At 40.3% G+C, this 20,748-nt stretch overlaps 1 protein-coding gene across 2 annotated transcripts in view; it reads right to left on the bottom strand.

Moving 5' to 3' along the window:
- Positions 1-810: 810 nt before the first annotated feature.
- cpeb4b (cytoplasmic polyadenylation element binding protein 4b) overlaps positions 811-20,748 on the bottom strand; it is a 32,169-nt gene continuing 12,231 nt past the window's right edge. The window contains exons 3-11 of one of the 2 annotated variants that reach the window (XM_035179513.2): positions 19,936-20,026; positions 14,892-14,942; positions 10,131-10,154; positions 8,687-8,857; positions 8,363-8,452; positions 7,924-8,042; positions 7,663-7,777; positions 6,615-6,796; positions 811-5,579 (exon numbers count right to left, since the gene is read on the bottom strand). In XM_035179513.2, the coding sequence (XP_035035404.1) occupies positions 5,352-5,579; positions 6,615-6,796; positions 7,663-7,777; positions 7,924-8,042; positions 8,363-8,452; positions 8,687-8,857; positions 10,131-10,154; positions 14,892-14,942; positions 19,936-20,026 (1,071 nt within the window). In that variant the 3' untranslated portion in view covers positions 811-5,351. The remainder of the gene's footprint in view (positions 5,580-6,614; positions 6,797-7,662; positions 7,778-7,923; positions 8,043-8,362; positions 8,453-8,686; positions 8,858-10,130; positions 10,155-14,891; positions 14,943-19,935; positions 20,027-20,748) is intronic. The other variant, XM_035179514.2, reaches the window with a different exon arrangement.

The raw sequence follows: 20,748 nt of genomic DNA, 5'->3' as shown, positions 1-20,748 counted from the left end.
CACAAAAGTGTCGGAACACAAATGTTGATCCACCTGTTGGATCTTAGATGTTTGCATTTCTTCTTCATCTTCTTTGAGAGAACATAATACTTCCCATAGACTCTACTGCTAAATGAAATATCCCTCACAGTGCAAGATGTAGCCAGGAGGTGGTGCTACTGAGCCCTCCCTCAGTTTATTCTGTTTTTCCTGGAATTGGAGAAAACAACAACACATGACCCAGTCTGCACTCTTACTTTGAATGAGAGCTCACATGCCTGGTTATCAGTTATTGATTTATTTTCTTACTCCACTGAGCGGAGTGCACACATATTTACAGAACTTACATATGAATGTGAACTGCATGTTGAAAGGTCAGATTATTGTTTTCTACTTCTGACTATTACTATGGTTATAACATTTCCATAGTGAAGAATGAAATCAGAATCAATTGATTGGATATAAAGTTTAAACTGGATTTGATTTACTTGCCTAATTAAAAGAGAGCGGATTTAGTTTCAGAGAACTACTTTTCACCATCTTTGCTTTTGCTGACCTCTAGTGGTTTACCATGGCTGTGCTTGGGCATTTGTATAACTGGATTTGTTTGGCTGTTGCTTTGAGGTTTTCTGAAACTTCTACAAGTAACAATGCAGTTCTGTAACACATGACACTTAATTCACCCCAACCTCCAGCGCATACGTGCAAGAGCACCGTTAGATTTGTGTCAATGTCTAAACGGCTCATTCATACGTTAATATTACACAACATTACAACAGACAGATAGGTCCTGTCGCAGTTAGCAAATAAAAAAAGCACAACGAGCACAAGTTTTCATCACAGTTAAGATTTATTTCATTCAACATTTCACATTACAAATATTTAAAAATTATGCATACTGTTATAAATAGTTGGCTGCAAACAATTAAATAACATTAGATTTTTCTTTTTCGTTTCACTAGCACTTCTACAGACCAACTCCTAGAAATATGGACATATCCGTATTACATAACTTAATTAGAAATGAAAATACAAAAATAGGAACTTATAAAGTGAAATGACAATAAAAATTAAGGTGATATCTTAAGTAAAAAAATGCTATTAATAAATACAACAACCTTCCCATACACAGTTAAAAACTATTGAAATCTTGCCATTAAGTAACAACAGACAAATATTTAAATATTTTATTTTCCTTCAGAAAATGTGAACCATATATTGTGGAGCACAATATAGCAATTAGTAAAAACTAGACACTTTAACATATTAAAAGCTTCACCTCAAAAATATAACAAAAATCTGATCAAAATTATAAAAATCAATTATACATTCCAATTAAAAATATACCAATAAACAGCTAAATACATTGTTGACCTAATAATTACAATGCAATCAATCACAGTAGCTTAAAATAAACAAAATAAGCAAATGAGCACAAAACCTTTTAATGTTTTAAAAATAACTTCAATTATTTATATTAGTACAAATAGTTTGATTTCTTTTCTTTTTTACAAACACCAGCATGAAAAGGATTACAATAACAGTAGAAAATGACTGTGAAAAACATATTAACATCTTCTTTAATTAAATGTCTGCAATTAAAAATGGCATTAAAGAATTACATTGCAAAGAGTCTTTATCTGGAAAAAGGTTCAAAAGAAGTATTGCACATAACAACTTGAAGTTAACTTGCAACATTTACCACATTCAAGTCTTTAAGCTCCCCTTCCTCCAGATAGGTCTATATAAGATCGCCTCGACAGACAGCGGGGATGAGTTCTCAAGTCTTTTAAACAGTGTTCTTATAAGGATGCTCAAAGTCATGCACTCCCAAAAAAATCGATTTAAAGTGAGATTCTGTCTTGTTTCTCGTCTTATATCTTATCTCTTGTCATGTGCATCCTGCAGAGGTCTGCGATTGGGGGGGAGAGGAGATCAACACGTGTCGAAAGGGAGCAGGGGTCGAGTGGGTCGGGTGGGGACGAGGGTGAGGTGAGGTGAGAGTGGGATCGGGTGGGGTGTCCTTAACAACTTAATAGTTGAGAAACATTTGGTGCACACCACAACAATTAATTTTAATAGCTAATTCATGTACTTGTCATTTTCTCTTTTTTTTGTCATGCATGCTACGGATTACAATAGGTGCTAGTTGGCAAGTTCAAGAATATATATATATATATATACTTTTTTCAAATATTAAAATATCTAAACACCAAACATCCATCCTTGTGATACGAGATTCAGCGTTAAGCGTGAACCAAATTTGCATTCTCCTTATAATAAGTTATGCTCCATCTATGGAGAGGAAACCAAGACAGAAGTTACCATTTCCAACTAGTATAGCCATGTTTAGAGACATTAACATCAATTTCAAATTACAACTTGTTTTTTTTTCCTTTATATATTTCTCGCCATGCTGTTATTGACCAGATTGACTGGAAACATCTAGCGTACGAAAAGCTAAGACCAAGACAGCGATACACTTTGGTCTCTCCTCTGCAGATCTGAAGTCGCATCAACACAAGTGCGCACTTAGTTGTAAAGATTCCTCAGCACTGAAATGTATAAAAAGCATAATTGAAAATAATATATATTGAAATCACTCAACTTTTTTTTTTTCTTAAAATGAACATTTCCATATATGCAGATCTCTCAGTAACAAAAGTACAAAAGCTACCTTTCACAATGTGAAAAATTGAGGTATTGCAAAAAGGAGTTTCCCCATTTGTGAAAAATGTGCCTAAAATGACTGTTGGAAAAAGAAAAAATATTTAGAAAAGTAGTGCATAATAAATGTTTATATGTGCATGACAAAATAATTTAGCTAGAAAACACTGTACCAAAAATCAGCAGGCCATGTATAAAATAATCTTTTTTTTTTTCATCTCATTTAACAGCAAATTCTTCACAAAGTGTTTTAACTTCTAAAATGCTCACCCACCACACCCACAAAACTAATGTCCAGGGTGCAAAACTGGTGCGACGACACCACGCCGATATGAGGATTCTCACTAGTGTGTATTATCAAGTTTCTGTACTGACTCCCTGACATGTTTAAATGCTCGGCTAGTAAGGATGCCACTGAGTGACCTAACGTGTCAAACGAATGTGAGGATTGGTTTTTACTTTCGCTGCGTGAATGTGCACTTGATGTTGAATTGCCCCAAACGTGCAGATCTATTTGAAATAAAAAAGGAACTTATGCCGACCGGTGTGCACCTCCACTTTGAGCTATGGAGAGTGTGAGGCCTTATGTGTGTGTGTGTGTGTGTGTCTGCAAGCCCTGTGTGGTTTTCCTCTGGTGTTTTAATGGGTTTTGTCTGCACTGTCAAATACATATATACTGTGTGTGTATATATAAATATATCATGTTCCAAGGCCAATCTTTGGTTTGCTGGATTTCATCAGGGCTCGACAGCGAAGTAAAACTGGGCAGAAGTGACATATTTTTTTTGAAAAAGGTTTGTGTGAAAAAAAACCTCCTGGAGGAAATGAAAAAGAAAAAATAAAGAGTAAAAATCTAGACAAGAAATGAGCTACAGTATGACGCCACTACTGCACAGCCATCTTTGGTTCCCAAAAGCCACTGGGTACAACCGACTGGACCTGCAACATAGTTATCAAGAGCGGACTGCACGTGTAGTAGCAGAGCACACTGCAGAGACTATCTTCATTTATGCTTCAAAAACACTGGATGCTGAGTTGGACTAACTTGGCAGGAGAAAGGATAGAGGGTTCGCCCCAAAAGGCCACAACCCTCCATGACTCAAATGTGTGCCGACTATTTGGAAATCAGTTTGAATTGCTTCCTTCGTTAAATGTAGCTGACTGTTGGATGCGCACTAGAATGTTTTTTTGTTTTTTTTTGTCAAAGACTTGGGAGAATTGCACAAATGGATAAAAAAAGAAAAATAATGAAAGGCGACTACCGATTGGCGGCGGCCCCTCCCCCGTGAAAACTGCAATAAAAAGGCGGCCATTTGACCGGCCCTGTCGAGGAGTTACCTTGACCTCAGTCCTGAAAGATCTGTATCCGAGCTCCGCTGTGTGCAGACACAGAAAGTGGGTTTTGATCCGCGAACGAGGCCCTACCTTCTGTTAGCTGCTAGCTTAGCAGCAGAGGCCACAGGCAGACATGAGGAGGGGGGGGGAGTGGGGCTGGATTTATCTGTTTAGCAGTTAGCCTGTCTTCTCCTGTAGCCTCACTACGCCATACATTCCCCTAATACACTGGATGCTGTACGATGCTCTGCTCAGTCCCTCGCACAACCCTTGGTTTGATTACAAAAATAAGGAGGTTATGAAGCAAGTGAGTACAAAACGGTACCAGTCCCGTCACACTGCCTGTTGCGTCACTTCCCTGTGATTAACGCTTCTGAGGAAAGGAGAACAGCAGCAGGTGATGATGCTCGCCTTCTTTCTTTCATTCATTCCTTCTTTCGTTCTTTCTTAACCTGTATTCGGCACATTAGCAGCTGAGTTTGAGGTATTAGTTTTTGCATGTCAAAATGGAGATCAAAACCCAAATATGTGTTGCTAAAAATTTTGTTGCGATTTTTCAAGTAACATCAAAACATCTGTATGGACTTGGAAATCATAATAAAAAATTAAAAAAAAGAGGTTAAAAACGTTTTGATTTGGGAGAGAGAAAACAAATGGATTTCTTTTTCTGCAGTGGGCCCCTCTGTGTTTTTCAAAGTTAATTAAAGATTCAGCTTTGGTTAAACAACTAAGGGTCTCATAAAGTGTATCTGCACTCTTAAAAACTGGAAATAAGTGCACTCTTCTTTAGCAACACCTTTTTTCAATTCACATTTGCTCTGGAGCCTCTTGTATCAATAGAAAACGTAATCGCACCTCTCAGAAATCAAACAGCCAATGAGATGCTGCTTCGGAGACTCGATACAAAACAAAAAGCAACAGCTCTGCTACAAAAGAACCAAATGTCACATGAAGAGTATTTGTTTTCGGGACATCTTGTATCAAAATCAAATACATAGTTTAGGAAAAAAAAAAATCCAATTGAATAGCAGAGTACCATTTCACACCTCAAACCTTCCTATATATGATTTTTTTTTTTTTGAGAACTAATAAAAATATTTCAAAAATCAAACGCATAAATAAAATGATGTTACACATCTTTTTTCCTTGCTGGACATATTCGGGTATAATTCCAGTTTTTCTTTTCTATCTTCAAAATATAGATATATATTAACTTAAAAAAGAGAAATGAGAAATAAAAACAGGTTTGGTGAAAATTAGAGCGAAAAGGAACCAGCAACAGAAAAGTGCATTTATTTGTACAATGATTTGCGACTCCTGCACTACCTGCCCTCCTGCTCCCCTGTTGCCTCTCCCTCTCTGTCGTCTGCTCAGTTCCAGCGGAAGGAGATGTGACGGGGTCGGTCGCCCCCCTCCTTCACCAGGGGTTTGTGAAACTCCCGTCCGGCACGTGAGTGGATGGCCGCCCAGCAGTACTCGCAGTAGTACTGCAGACAGGTGACGTTGGCGCAGAAGAACGGTGCAAACTTCCCGCCGCAGCGAGTTCCCTGGCACTCGTCGCACAGCTGGTCGTCCAGCACGTATGGCTTCACTTCCACCTGCAATCAGGAGGGAGTCATTTCATCAGCCATGTTATTTTCTTAGCACTCCCTGCTTCTGTATCCTGCAGTTCTTCTATTCCATGTCTCAAGGTGTTGTTCAGCACATGTACAGAAATAAAACTGAGGAAATGAGGAAATGAAACAGATGGCTGCCTGGAGGTAGAAAATCGAATTCCAAAACCATTTTACACGTTTTCTTTTTTGTGCCCAGCAACATAGAATACTACTGGAATTGTTCTTTAAAAGTTATGAGACATCATAGCTGGCCATAGCCGGGTTCTGCTATTAGCCAGAGAATGTGGCAAGACGTCCAGTCAACCACATATGTACATGAATTATGTAACTGAAAAAGGCAGCGTTCTCTTATTAACAGGCTCAATGTCGTGTTATGCAAATGTGAACAATATTTGGGTCGGTTACAGGCCACTGTAAGATGTCCAACACACCTGCACATATGACTTTAATTCCTCGGCTGCTGACAGCAGTGTGTCGTAAGTCATTGTTAGCATTAGCTTGCAAGGGCACATACATAATACTGTGTGTACTGATTGTACTGTGTGTGTGACTGCAAGGTCAGTGCATGCAGCAGACCGGGGAGGGCGGCGGAGTGCGTGGATATTTTGACAGAGGACATTTTGACATGTAAGACAAGCACGGGTGTAAATAATTAAATGAAGGATGGATGATTTCCATTCAGCAGCTTCAGTTCCATGTGGTTTGTATTGGAGCTTTGCTTTCTCCCCTATGACAAGTCAACATGTCTTCTGTGAAAAATATGGATATGTTGCTGCAGAACAATTTCAGCACGGTTCCCAAATATCATCCGACTGTATTTAACTGAATCTTAGTTATTCTGTGCCACTAACAACACTGTGTGTTCCTATTCTTCTCATGTATGCTCATCCAACCTAACTTGAACTGTAGATAGCTTAGATAGAAAATAAATAAGAAGAGGGAGACATTAAATTCTGAAATTTCAGAGAAACAGTGTGGGAACTGAAAAACACTGAGCTCTCTTTTCTTTCTGCTCACCCGTTTATCGATTTCTCCATGCTGCAGCTGTACAAAGCGAGCACTGATAGCAGCAATGTAGCTCTGCTGATTAGAGAAGGCGACCCGCCCCGCTCCCTTGGGGTACTTCAGCTCAGGGTCTGTGTCGATGCCAGCGTAGCAAACTCCGCCGTACAGGCGGTCCATGATCATGGCCAGCTCCACTGCACAGGAGGAAAAAATTAAAAACTGGATGAGCAAAGATATTCACAAAAACAAGTTTAACGCACAGAGGGAATAACGAGCGCAACAACAAAGCTTCTGGCAAAATTTGACAAAAATGTGCGCACACAAACACAGACCTTACACATAAACTTGTGTAGCCAGTGAACACAAACACGGGAACATTATGAGGGTTGTTTGATGGGGCAGACATGAGGGTGGTGCATTGAAGACAGCTGCTAAAATGGCTGCAAGAAATTCAAACAAATGTATTTACTTAAGTTTTTGTGTTTTTCTTTACAGCAGCTGAATATTCAAAGTGAGGGGAGATAATTTGTTAAAAACAAAGTCAAATGGAAGTTCTTTGTTCAATATATTTCAAATATTCTACACAGCAGGAAAGACCCGCTACGCATGATAAGAATAAAATGCACAGCACAGTCGGCCTCGGACTACTTCCTGTTAGGACCAGCTCAGGTCAGCCACTCTTTAAGCTCAAATTTCTTGCAGATCTAATGTTTATTATGAATACAAGCCGATCAACACTGCAGCGTCCTACAGGACGAAGAATCTCGCCCACAGCTGCCACTTCAAAGATTGGGAGGAAATGAGGCATAAGATGTGAGGGACGGCTACTTTGTGTGGCCTATTTGTGTATAAACATACTGTTTGCAAAAGTATAAAAAAGTAGAGATTAATGGAAAGGGTTATTGAAAATAAGGCAAAATAACATTTTAAGGCCTTAGATAAATGACAAAACAAAAAACACAGAAATCCACACTATACTTCAAACCTGTTGTCATTATAAACACATTTGTTGTTAATACACTCTTGTGTAAAAAGATCAACATATAAAAGTGGAGGTTACCTGCTCGGAGCGGACGAGGGACACCTCCCACAAAGATGGTTTTCCTCGGGTCCAGAGGCTGAGATCCATCCATGACAAAATCGCTGTCGTTCAGGTTCCACGGGCGGATCTGGACCTGTCACACACACAGAACCCACAGGTTTCAGCTCTAGAAATGAACAGCAACTAAAATAGAGTAAAAGTCATCGCCGCAAGTTTCACAGAGCTCAGTGGAAATAGCCAGAGATGTGAGAGTGTTAGTGTGTGTGTGTTTCCACTAACCGGCTTGTCTTTGATGGTGGGGCTGGACACACAGAGGTACAGCTTGCCGTCCTCCTCGATGCAGGCATCGATCAAAGCCTGCACTGAGCTCTCATCCTGGAACAGCAGGAAGGCATAGCCTAGAGATAAAATAAAAAATACAGCAGGGTTATTCATGCTGCCAGGGACCAGAAGAATCATGATATCTGTGCACTGATTACTGTGACAGATCATGACATTCTGCATTCACAGAATGAGGCCATGAGCTTTTACAGACAAACAGTCCAGATACAGTCAACAAATGCTTCAGAAACAGAACCACACTGAACAGATGTATCACATGTTGATAATGTTATATCATCTGCCCGTCTTCCTCCCATGAAGGAAGATGTTCTGTCAATACACAACACAGACACTATGAAGAAGCTCTGACGATCTTATGTTTCATGATATCACAAACCTTTGGGTGGAAAATAGGATTTGCTCTCAGCTTTGTGAGGCCAGTCCACAAACAGGTGTCCAAAACGCCGGAAACTGGCTGTAATCTCATCTGAAATAAAGCAAACAGAAGGTTTACTCACAGGCAGGTTTTTAAAAGGAAGCACAGAAGAAGATTTAAATGCAAAGTCCTGTCTCAAGATTATATTCATTTTACAGTAAGATCCTTTTTTAGATGATGTGTTATATTGTGCCGTCCTCTCCCAATCTCTAAATGTTTAAATCATTGTAAATATTGACTGGTGTGGCATATCAATTAAATCCTTTTGGATGTAGTTTACTTTACCTTCATCTATATCTGGGGGCAGTCCTCCGACAAAGACCTTGCGTGAGTAGCGTTCGACGCGCTCGCCGTTCTGATGCGGAAAGCAGTGTGGGGATCCGAGTCCGGCGAGACCCTGATCACCACGCTCGTCATCGGGGAAACCATCCTCCATGGGGAAGAGAGAGGAGTGGCCTGGAAGAGAGTGTAGGAGAGCAGGAGAGGTTTAGTTCCTGAGGTAATGGTGGGGTCGGCGTTGTCATGGTAACACCTAGGCAGCAACGACACCTGTGCAATCGCACTTTCATTTTACTTGTTGTCACCAAGCGATAGGTGGAGGGGGAACAGGCAAAGCCTTTATTTTAGATTTTTCAACAACAATTGTATTATGTAATGCACATTGTTGGGGCCATATTTAAACATACAGCATTTGTCTATTTCCTTTAGCAGTGTGTGGCTTTAAAACCACAACATCAATATTTCTACCACTCTTTGACATCTGCAAATGTACTATTATGAAAACTTTGGACGAGTGCCGAGTGACACAGGAGAAACTGATATATACATAAAAATGAGTAAAATCCAGTTCTGTAGCATTGAGAATTTACAGTTTGTATTGAGAGTCATACCATAAGCACTCACATGGATCGAAAAAAACTAAAAGTAATAAGAGCACAGAATGTCATGTTATGTGTTTTTCTGACTAAATGTCTTGTTTTCTTAATTTGGTGACATGACTCACACATGGCCGCAGCAACTGTGCCGTCCCTGGAGAACTGGACAAACACAGTAGTCATCTCAGTGAGGCAGTGTGAATAGTTTCACAGTGGACTGTGTGCATGTGTGTGCATGTGTGTGCGTGTGTGTGTGTGTGTGTGTGTGTGTGTGTGTGTGTGTGTGTGTGTGTGTGTGTGTGTGTGTGTGTGTGTGGAGAGGTTAAGCCCTCCCTGGCCTGTTCCTGCTCCCAACCAACCCACTCTGAGCTGCTTTATAAAGATTTATGCAAGGGAGTTAGCCTCAGCTTACAGTACGTGATGTGTGTGAGTGTGTCCAGTCGGCCATGTGTGTGTAAATCACCAACTACACTGTGTGTGCCTCATTAACTTTCAGCTAAATGTGACGGCAACCACTTGCATTGAATTAACAATCCTGCAAAAAAATGTGCGTGTGACAAGATTCAGATTTAAGCTGAACGAGAAAAGACAAGTTCAAAAGGATGAAAGATGCAAAAGATCGTTTCACGACATCGTGACAAGGCTCGACACAATCATGCAGACAAACTTCACTTCACTGTACAATAACAAAAGCACAGGGCCATTCAAAATTCATATGAGCAGCAAAACCAATGGCCGGTAACCAAGGAAATCATAAACAGCACAACATTTTTAACATGACAAAATAAGTCAAAAATATCAGATCAAGATTAATGCTCAAAAAGTGACATAACATATCCATGCTTATATGTTACCTCGTCTCCTGCTATAATTCCTGGCTGCATGTGGAATAAGGACAATCCAAAGGAGAGTATGGTTATTAAAAGACGTGTTATACACTATACCTCCAATAAAAGTGCCACATGGTTCATAACAGCTGAGGGATGATCCGTTGCCTGCCTGTCCTCTGTTCTACCAATCAGCTGTGAATCATTATCCGCCCGTGCGACTGCCAACATGTTGCTTTACTGACTAGAGCATAAAGATGACGTGCAGTTTCTGCTTTCGGGACATTGCAGTGAATTACTTGCAGCTTGAACATGTCAACACCACAGTTTTATCGCATGCTTCTCACCAGGGCTCCGGCATATTTCAACCAGTTAAATCTAAGACTTTTAAAACCTTTTCAAGACCCATGTCAAGAAGGAAAGATATGAAGGGAGTAATCAGAGTCCCGGAAATACTTACAATTGCCTATAATTGAAGATAACCCTTGATACGCTACGTTATCTTGCAAACGTGGCAAGAGACAGTAGGTATCCACGGTCTTTCTTACAGCCAAGCCAAGTGTATAAATTCTGACTGGGGTGTTTATCTGTGATCATTTATCAGTTCCACATTGGTCTTGTTTTTAGTTTTATTACAGCATGCTAATATCTGTATCATTGAGAAAGAACTAGAATAAAGGGAGACATGACAAACTGTATAAAAGCCACCAAAATATATATCTCGAAAACATGTCAGAATTTATAAGTGTGACAGAAGTAGCATTCAAAGAACATATTTAGGACTTTTTTCAAATTTAAGACCCCATGAAATCCCCATTCAAATAAGGACAGAGATTAATGATATAAATAAAATGTAATATATACAAATAAAGTTGCTTCATTATCAAAACAGATAAAATAAACTACTGTAAGAAACAAAGATGACAAAGGACAGATCAGTATAACAAAGCTGAGGAAAATAGTAACAATAATGAATATAATTAATCATTTTCATAACAATAAAAAGACATTGGAATACAAACATTAGAAAGGGCAAGTGAGAACTGAAATAAATTAAATAGGAAATAGATTTCCGAGGAGATTAAAAATACTGGTGCTGTGACTTTCCTGAACCGAGTTCCCCGAAGCAGGCCGCTCTGAACCCTGGTAACCTTGACAGAAATAGCACGGTAACCTTAACTCTACCCGGCAAATAAGAAATAGCCATGACGCTGCCGACTCCAGCAAAACACAACTCCTCACATGCAGCAGGCAGGCTTCTCAAGGAGAAAACAAATGACCACGACAAAGTTTTTTTAAACACTGGAAATATGTCACGGATTTAAAGCATTTACTCTTACGTTCCGTTCTTAAAAACAACATGATCTAAACGCTGCAGATCCACAACAGAAATATTCAAATCAACATAGCTGCAGATGAGAAATGCATTTCAGTTATTAAAGTAAACGAAGGGAAAACAAATTCCCCAAGTTCCTCAAGAGGGGCTTGACTTGCTGAATTTTAGAGTCAAGGTCACGTGCGTCGGGCCCTGCAGAGGAAATGTGAAAAAGTGAGGCATGCATAGAAACATGCTCAGGGCCAGTTACAAGGAGAATTGCTTGTAGTGTACGTAACACTGAATAAACACCTGTGAAACGTATCCAGTTCACCCAGTTTGAGTCAAATTAAAACCAATAACCCTCTGCTTCAGTGAACCAAGACACTACACAGCATCTAATGCTTCAAATAGCACAAACAGAGACTATATGCAACCCAGATAACAGCAGAGTCAGTTGCTATAATCCAACAAGAAACTTAATGGGGCTGACAGAAGTAATAACACAAGAGTTGTTATGTCACGATCCACAAAGTTAAAGTTTGGTTCTCCTAAAGCCTAAACACAAAGCCTCTATGACAGTGAGCGAGCATTGACCGTTGTAGCCTCCGTTGTTTGCAGAGTAAACATGACAGCAGCCCTGTGGCCAAGGAAGGCAGTAGGGGCAGCAGGCAAAGTGAGGGCCACCCCCACATACATGACGCTATGTGCCTGTCGCTTGACATTAGGATTCTTGATCTTTCCTCAGGTAGCTCCATGTGTGCTCGCCCTGTAATCATGGCAACCAGAGGCGGCGTTTGGGGGAAAACAGTCGTGAACCCTGGCATCTCCTAAATCTATACAGCATTCGATCTGAGGAGAAAATGAAGTTAGTGCACAGCTTTCTGTACACTGAGAGTGATGTGTTTCAAAAACTAGTGTGGCACTCATACCACGCAAGTTCTGTGGTAATCTGTCCAACAGCTTTTGTGCAGACTAAAAAGAAACAACAAAAGAAACCACCAGAGATTAAAACCTAACCTTCTTATGTAGGGAACTAAAATGTCTCTGAGTAGAGCAGATACATCTTTCAAGGCAGAACAACCCTACACGACTGTCCAGTTCCTATAGTCAAAATATAAAGAGCTATATTGAGGATTAATGGATATCTTGATCAATGCCGTGTAATTTCGCAATGTTAAAGAAAGTAAACAAAATGCCTTCATCCACCCCAAAGATTAACAAGTTGTTAGACGAAGGCCCTTTACTAAGTTTGGTGAAAATCGGTTCAGTAGCTTTTGCATAATCCTTCTGACAAATAAACAGACACACGAGTAAAAAAAAAAACAACTCCTTACTAAGGGTAAACATTTTGTTGAATCAATATCAAGAACCCGGACACTTTTTTGTTTGATTCCTGCAAAAATCCGACTCTTTTTTTCTGCCTCCAAACATGTCATCACACTATGTGGTTCAATGTGACATGCGTACACAGAAAGTCGCTCCTTCTACTGAATCTACTTAATACGCTCGCTGGGAAATCATTTCTCTTTGCACAGGGCCGAAGTGAAACGTATTATAATATGGACGCTGCAGAGACTAAAGCATCGACCCAGCTGAAAGCGCATAAGAACACGGAGAGGATGAAGAACTGGCCAGTACACACAAGCAATAATCCTCAGCTCCCTCCGTGGACTTTCCAACCCAGATGGACATTAACTCTGGGGGAGAAGGTCAAAGAGAGCTGGAAAGAGAGAGAGAGAGAGAGAGAGAGAGGACGGACAGAAAGAGACAGGAAAGCAGATTGAAGGAGAGCAGAGGGTGCTATAAAAAGATGTGTGTGTGAGTGTGCGTGCGCGAGTGAGCGAGAGAGAGAAAATAGATTGGAAGAGATGAAGAAACAAGCTGATAAAAAGCTGTGTGGGGGTGAGAGAAAATGAGAGTGAGCGAGAGAGAGATCAAGAGAATGGGGAATGCAATCTGTGTATGCTTACGGGAGAGAGAGAGAGAGAGAGAGGAGAGAGAGGAAGAGAGAAAGAGCGGTGTGCACAACCCTCTATCCGCTGGCACCATCTGTTTCAGGGCTTGATGACAGCTCCTGACCATGTGATCTCACCATGTGACCCAGCAATCTTGTGAAGAAACTACTGGCCTCTCCTGTTTTACATCCTGACCCGAGACCAGAAGGCAGAAGCGACAACAACACAATTACACAACGATAAAGAGAATGAGATTGCGCAAGGGCACGGTGGAGGTAGCTGAATATTAAACTGCTGTTTGTGGAAACCGCAGCACATGTCAAGGGGATTTGGCAAATGTTTTTTCCAATCATTTCAGAGAGGCAGAGATATTTATATGCGATTTAAGAGGCTTTTTTCGCTCAGTGCAACCTGACCATATGAGGAAACACTACCTGGGTTGAAAGAGTGAGTTATCACAAATTCAATGGGCTGTATATCTCATCATATTTTGCATTAACAGAGGCACGGATGATTGTATTCAAAAGTAGAACACAAAGGACAGAAGACCTTCGCTTCTAGGATGGCACATACTTAAATTCAATTGGATGTGCCTGATTTATTCAACCAAATCCATGAACTATTCCCTGGGAAATTGGTGAAATGTCCCAAAAAAAAAGTTACTTGTCAAGTGATAAAAACATTTTGTCCGGATCTATCCCAAAATAGAATGACTTTTTTCTTGGCCTAAGTCCCATCCTTTCACCAAGTTTCATGGAAATCTGTTCAGTAGGTTTTGCGTAATCCTGCTGACAAACCAACCAACCGAGAACAAACAAACTGACAAGGGCGAAAACATAGCCCCCTCTGTGGAGGTCATCAAAAACCCTTATAATGAAGGGATTAACAGCAGCACAGTGGTCTAAGATACAGACCAAATTCAAACAACATCCCAGGTTTGAATCATCATCATCATCTCCTTAATACTTATTGTCTGCTTCTGTACTGTGTCTATCAAATGAAGGCAAATGTCTCACAAAACCAAAATAACACGGTATTTACATTAAAGACGGTTTTAGTGCACATACAGCGAGTCCCATCCTGAGGCCATTCTTCTTTCGAGTTCTATTCCCTCAATCCAACCTACCCGCCCCCCTAAAATCCAGCTACTCATTTGCTGGCATCAAACAAAAAATCACTAGATCCTCTCCCCATCTACTCTTTCGTTCCAGGGACTAAGCAATATCAGAAGTCAAATGAAAGGGGAGGACACAACAAACATTACAAAACAAAGGGAAAGGTCATCACTGAAGATCACGCAAATGTGAAAAACTACCATTTCCTTATATGTAGACATTCATAAAGCTCATGGGCACAGGGGGTCAGACACTGCTTAACCTTTATTCAAAAATATTTTCTGATCATTTTCAATTTAATTTGTACAAAAAAATAAGCTATCTAAGTTTTCACATAATTTATGATTTTAATTTCTAATTTATAACGTCAATGGCCACGTGAGTAGGTCACCATACGTACCATTTAGGGGCAGAGGGTTGTCGCCGCCTGGATGAGGGAACCCAAGACGACCTGCACAGGGAGACAGAGCACAAATATTTAAGATGATGGAGCCAACACATGACTAAATGTGATACATGAGTTTTGACATAATAACAAGCCTTAAAGCCATTTTAGGAAAGTTTTGACTTTACTCCTTTTTACGTAAGAAACTTTTTATGCGGAAACCTTGTTCTATACAAAAATCTCTATTTCAGGGTGGGAGAAATGCAGACACATATTTTTATATGGAGTCCATGATTGTGATAAAACAAATAATAAAATGAAAATCACATTAATCATAGGTAAACAGTCTGAGGCATGGAACCAGTAATACTTTAAATTAGCCTGCTCCCAATTGGGCAAAAGGTTGTGACCTTGTTAATAGAGCCTGACCATTATGGATTTTTAGGGGCCGATGCCAATACCATCAGGAAGTTAAAATTTCAGATACCGATATGTTGGGAGTTAGGTCAAATAAAAAAGCCTGTATGGCATGTAAACATAATTGAATCTTGATATTTTACAGTTTAACCATAAACATTAATATAAATAACTATAAAGACAAAGAAAACACTATTAAACCAAAGCCCTTTATTATTACTGTATAGTTTGCTTATATATATATATATATATATATATACACTGATATGTCTGTGAAATGCTCATACTGGCAGATTTTCAATTGGTTGTGCTCTAAGTGATTATTCATGTCCTGGTGCCTTTAGACTGACTTTGTTGATAGGCACAGGTCATACACTCTCCAAAATAAAATGACACGATTTGAGTTTTATATAACTGGCTTATATAGAAGCATGTATTAAAGTGCTAATGCAGAATGTGTGCGGCTGTGGCAGCAGAGAGCCGAGTGTTGTTTCCACTTCAATCTCATTAGAGGCTACATCTGTGGGACACCAACAAGCCCTCTCCCTCTCATCGACCTCCATTTCCCTATCTGTGCCTCTCTCTCCTCATCTGAGCCCAAAATCATACATTTTACATGGAGCTATTTGCCAGGCACGTACACGCACACGCACACACACACACTTACCCACACAAATACATGTTATGATGCCAAACAAGCTTCGAAGTTATGCAAGGCCCGCTTGCTGCAGAGGGATAATGAGATGAAAGAGCTGAAATAGTACAACCATTGTTGTACGGGTATGGACCGCCCTGTGATTGGTGCATTCCAGTGCCTCAGTCACATGGAAATCTGCTGGCCCCTCCCCCACACCTTGTCTATTGAGCCCCACAGTCATCAGTAGATGTGGTGCATAATACAGAACTGGGACTCACAGAGAACAGAAACCAGGGCAGACCACCCGTGGCTCAATCAGCTATTATACTACAATACAGATTTCCATACATTAACGCACTGTCATCACAATATGGACATTACCGGCACGTTTGGCTTAATCAAGCTTAAATCACGGACTCCAGCCAAAACCAGATAACACAAGATAAGCTCAATTCCTTCCGACTGCACTGCAGAATTCACCACTTTATCTCCCTCTGTAATTCAGTCCAGTTATATTTGCTGATATGTGCACTACCCGAGAATCAAAGTCCATTTGGGCAGAACACAACACATTGGATTTTGAGAGGCTTTTATGTTCAGGCGCAAGAGCACAGCACATCCCCGGGTGTCTGCAGGGCTGTGCGTGCCCGCTCGGTGAACCATATTTGCATGCTGTTGGCTGCATACATGTACATTAACAGCTAAAGCACATGCATGCACAAGCACACACCACACAGTGCCGTGTGACTGTGTGTGTGTGTGTGTGTGTGACTGTGTGTGTGTGTGTGTGTGTGTGTGTGTGTGTGTGTGTGTGTGTGTGTGTGTGTGTGTGTGTGTGTGTGTGTGTGTGTGTGTGTGTGTGTGTGTGGTGGCAGAACAGAGAGATCCTTTCTGTCAGTCAGGACAATGCTGGAAGCGATTCAAAGCCACTTCTACTGTAGACATTTTGTCTCGCCCATTTCCCTGGCCTCATCGCTCTCACTTTGTTCAATATGTTCCGCTGGAAGGAGAAATTTGTGCTTCGCTTATGTGCATCAAAAATTTGCTCCCGTGTGTTCACACTGTCCTTGTTTGTTACATTTGTGTGCGTGCATGTACGTGTGTGTGTGTGTGTGTGAGAGAGAGAGCAGGAGTCAGTCGGCCAGGAGAGGAGTCGGCGCTCAAAGAAAATGTGGTGTAATTATGTCTTTCTTTCTACTTCGCTGTGAGGGAATAAAGGGAAGAACTCACTGAAGTCAGAGCTACACTACACTGCCAAGTCTGGACTATAATTATGAAAAGGAGTAATAAATAGTATAATATTTTGCAGCATGCCAAAGGCTACAAGACAAAAGGGAATCTGGAAGGGGATCAGGCATGATGCATCATGTGAATGCAGTAAAGAATGAGGTGCTGCACGAGAAACAAATCTGAAGGAGCGATGGCTGAGGAAAAGATGGAGAAAAAGCAAGACAAATGAGGAGTGATTGAAAAGATAAAAATGACAAACTGATATGATGAGTCACAGATAAACCGCTAACAGAGAAGTCAGTCTTTTCCTCAAGCTTGTGCTTTCAATTGAGAAGACGTGTTTTTTTTTTATCCTGGTGCCCCGCTCTGAGATCTAACAGCCGCTGGAATCTGTGCCAGCACAGTTGGATCTAGGATACCAAAGAACGTGGCTCGCGAGTTAACTTCAGTCCTCCTCTCTTAATATTGAGGGAAGATTTACTAATGTTTGACAGCGGAACATTAGTTCACAGCTGGACGTGGCTGAACTCGGTGGGTGTGAGGCTGAAATAAATAGGACAGTGAAGTGTCAAGGTCTCGGACTTTTCACTCTCCATGGTATTGTGGTAGTGAAACTGGTGTGTGTGTGTCTACGCATTTTTTGTAGAACACATAGAGGCAGCATTATTAAACAGGTAATAATTTACTAAAATTTGTGACTGAGATTGGGAGTAAAGGAGTTCTGGGGCCCTATCTTTGATTTTCCATTCCTGGACACTTAACATTTCAATGTTCAAAACAGAAAGAGAAAAAAGAAAACTTTATTGTCACTGCCATTTTGAGATCTTTCATTTTGAGGTTTGAGCTCACACAGACACACGAGTTAATCGTTTCTGGTGCTTTAGCTCGCTGATAGATTATGACAACCACACCATAAAACATTTCTGTGCATCGCTTGTTATCAAGGATTAGGAGAGGAAACTCCTAAGAAATATGGCAGACATCTTAAACTAATCTGTAGCAAATCTATCTCGAGCACCGCGCCCCACCCTTGAGAAATCAAATGTGTTTCTTATCAAACAATGATCATTCCCAGAACTACTCCGACAAGCAATTCCCCCTCGAACAATGGCTTATAACCCTGGTCACAATGCTCAGTGTCAGTCAATAATTACTGTAAACACTTAACGATAAAACAACAGCGGCTACCTGCTGAATTCAATAACCTATTTCTGGGTTACCACTGAGCAAGTGTTGCCCAACACCTTTCAGCCAATAACAAACACTGGCTTGTCTCTGTTAATCAATAACCAAAGTCGGTTATAATTCAATTTCAAATAGATTATGCTCCATGTCAGACTCTGCTTTGTAATATAAAGCACACATACTCAACATGTCTATAAACGCTCATCAGTACTCATTAAATCCACATTGGATCGACTTTCAGAGCCCGTGAAGAGTGATTCACTTTCACCTAGAAACAAAACAAACTTGAAACTGAAAGCTATAAGATTGCACCTTGCAAACACACCAGATGTTTCTTTGTAATTGAAAATATCTTCATTCTGGTGACGTGATGTTAACGGATAAACAACCACAATGTGCATTTATGTATATCACAGCTGTCAGACTTTTTTTTTTAGACAGAAACAACTTAGTCATTGTGTTGAGAAAACTTATCATCCATCAGATTTTGAGGCTCAGCAGCTGTGATCATTAGAAACTAATGATTGCCAACCACTTCAGTTGAGATGGATTGGCATCCCTCCATCTCTCACATAAATCTCCTCTTAAACACAAAGGCCCCGGCAGCCATCAGCCCTGTATTCTTCCTACCATAAACCGTGCTCAGGTGGATTCTCAAAATGAGTCAAAGTGAGCAAACACTTTTTGTTGTGGTTTTTCTTTTGAAATTCAGACTGGGAAGGGAAGTAGGAGGAGGACAGAGGCGTGAGCCGCGCGCTGCACAGAATGACCTTTTTCATTGTTGTTGATCATAACATAAAAAAATGTCTGATGTGTGGAGGACGATTTCCTCTGCTAAAAATTGAGGTGTTAGATCGTGAATGAGTGTGAATGTGTGTGTGGTTACCGGCTCTAATTCAAGCGTAACGCTCCTACGTGATGCGTGGCCTGTGAGAGACAACTGTGACACACATCTTTATATTTATATTTTTATCAGCGTAGGCTCAGTTTACAATTCAATATGTGTCTCTTGCCATAATTCTCTGTAATCTATTAAAAGTGTTTGGGGTTATTTCTGGAGGATTTATTATCATTCTGGAGGTTCAGTTAAATTTTGAAAGTCACCTTGAATGAGTTGACATAGTTTGGATGAATATTTAGGGTTCCCACTCCTTTTAGGAAAACGTTTTTGTGGTTCTTTCCAGGACATTTTCCAAGAGTCTTTCCTGGCGATACAGGTCAGAAATTGGTCACACAAAGTGCAGGAGTCGATTGCATCTTGGATAGGTCTGAGATTATCAACTTATTTATTTCCATGACTAAAGGACACTCTAAATTTTCAGTTATTTCCAGATGCGTGGGAACCATGAGTGTGGGAGGTGCAAGAGTGCTATTAATAATAATGTAATAAATTTGTATGAAACATAGGGACATCTAAATACATTTGGTTATTTCCTGTCTGATAATAAATATAGTTTATGCATGACCTGTTAAATCTTGTTTTATTTTGCTCTTACTGATGTTTGAATCTGATCACTACATGTGTGTTGTTAACTGTATATAAAAACTACTTAGTGTTTCATGTTGTTAACTGCCGGCTGACGTGCTCACCTTTCAGGGTGTCCTGCTCGGCCCTCATGATGTCGATCAGGGAGCTCTCCAGAGTGTTCATGTTGAAGCTGTCAAAGGACCTGGTGCGTTCCTGAAGAGAGGAGATAAAGAAGAGGAGCGCATTCAAATTTTTCTGCACATGATTCAAAGTCAATTTAACCGTTTTTTTTCCAGGTGGCCACGGAGCAGCTCCACGGGAACAACTGGGGCAGGCACATTTATCTACTTGTTTTAATGTAACACCGGTTCAGTTCACAAAAGCTGATCGAGGAGCAAACCAACGCAAGCAGAAGAGGCAGCACTCATCTTCATTATTACAAGAACATTTACTTCTCACTCTAAGCCAAGCCTGGATATTTATGACCAAGGAATAGAGCCATTAATAAAATAAATAAACCCAGATGCTTTCCACCTCATATGGAATGGGTTTGTACTTTGTTCTTGTTTGGGCTTGTTTCAGAGAAAAATACAAAACTCAAAAGATTGCTTCATTTATGGCAGTGTGCGTTTCTCTCTACCTTGCTTCCATGCAAGTACTGCAGAATACTGTGAGGGTTTAAATGCACGTTGCCCTCTATATTTAAGATCTGACCCTTTTAGCATTGACCTACATCGTGAGAATGACAAACAAAACACATTATGAGAAGGTCCCAGTCTCACATAAGCATCACTGGTATTCTAAAGTAATCATATATTCTGCATCATGAAAACTGAAAAAAAAACTTAGATCAACCTTATAAAAAGACGTTGCTTCTGGGACAGACAGTTTTTATTTTACATCTTTAGATGTTTGTCAGCAGGTTTACGCACAAA

This window comes from Hippoglossus stenolepis, chromosome 15 (assembly GCF_022539355.2).
Source record: "Hippoglossus stenolepis isolate QCI-W04-F060 chromosome 15, HSTE1.2, whole genome shotgun sequence".
Classification (NCBI taxonomy): Eukaryota; Metazoa; Chordata; class Actinopteri; order Pleuronectiformes; family Pleuronectidae; genus Hippoglossus; species Hippoglossus stenolepis.
The sequence above is the reverse complement of the archived record's forward strand: the minus strand, read 5'-3'. Positions and strand labels throughout refer to the sequence as shown.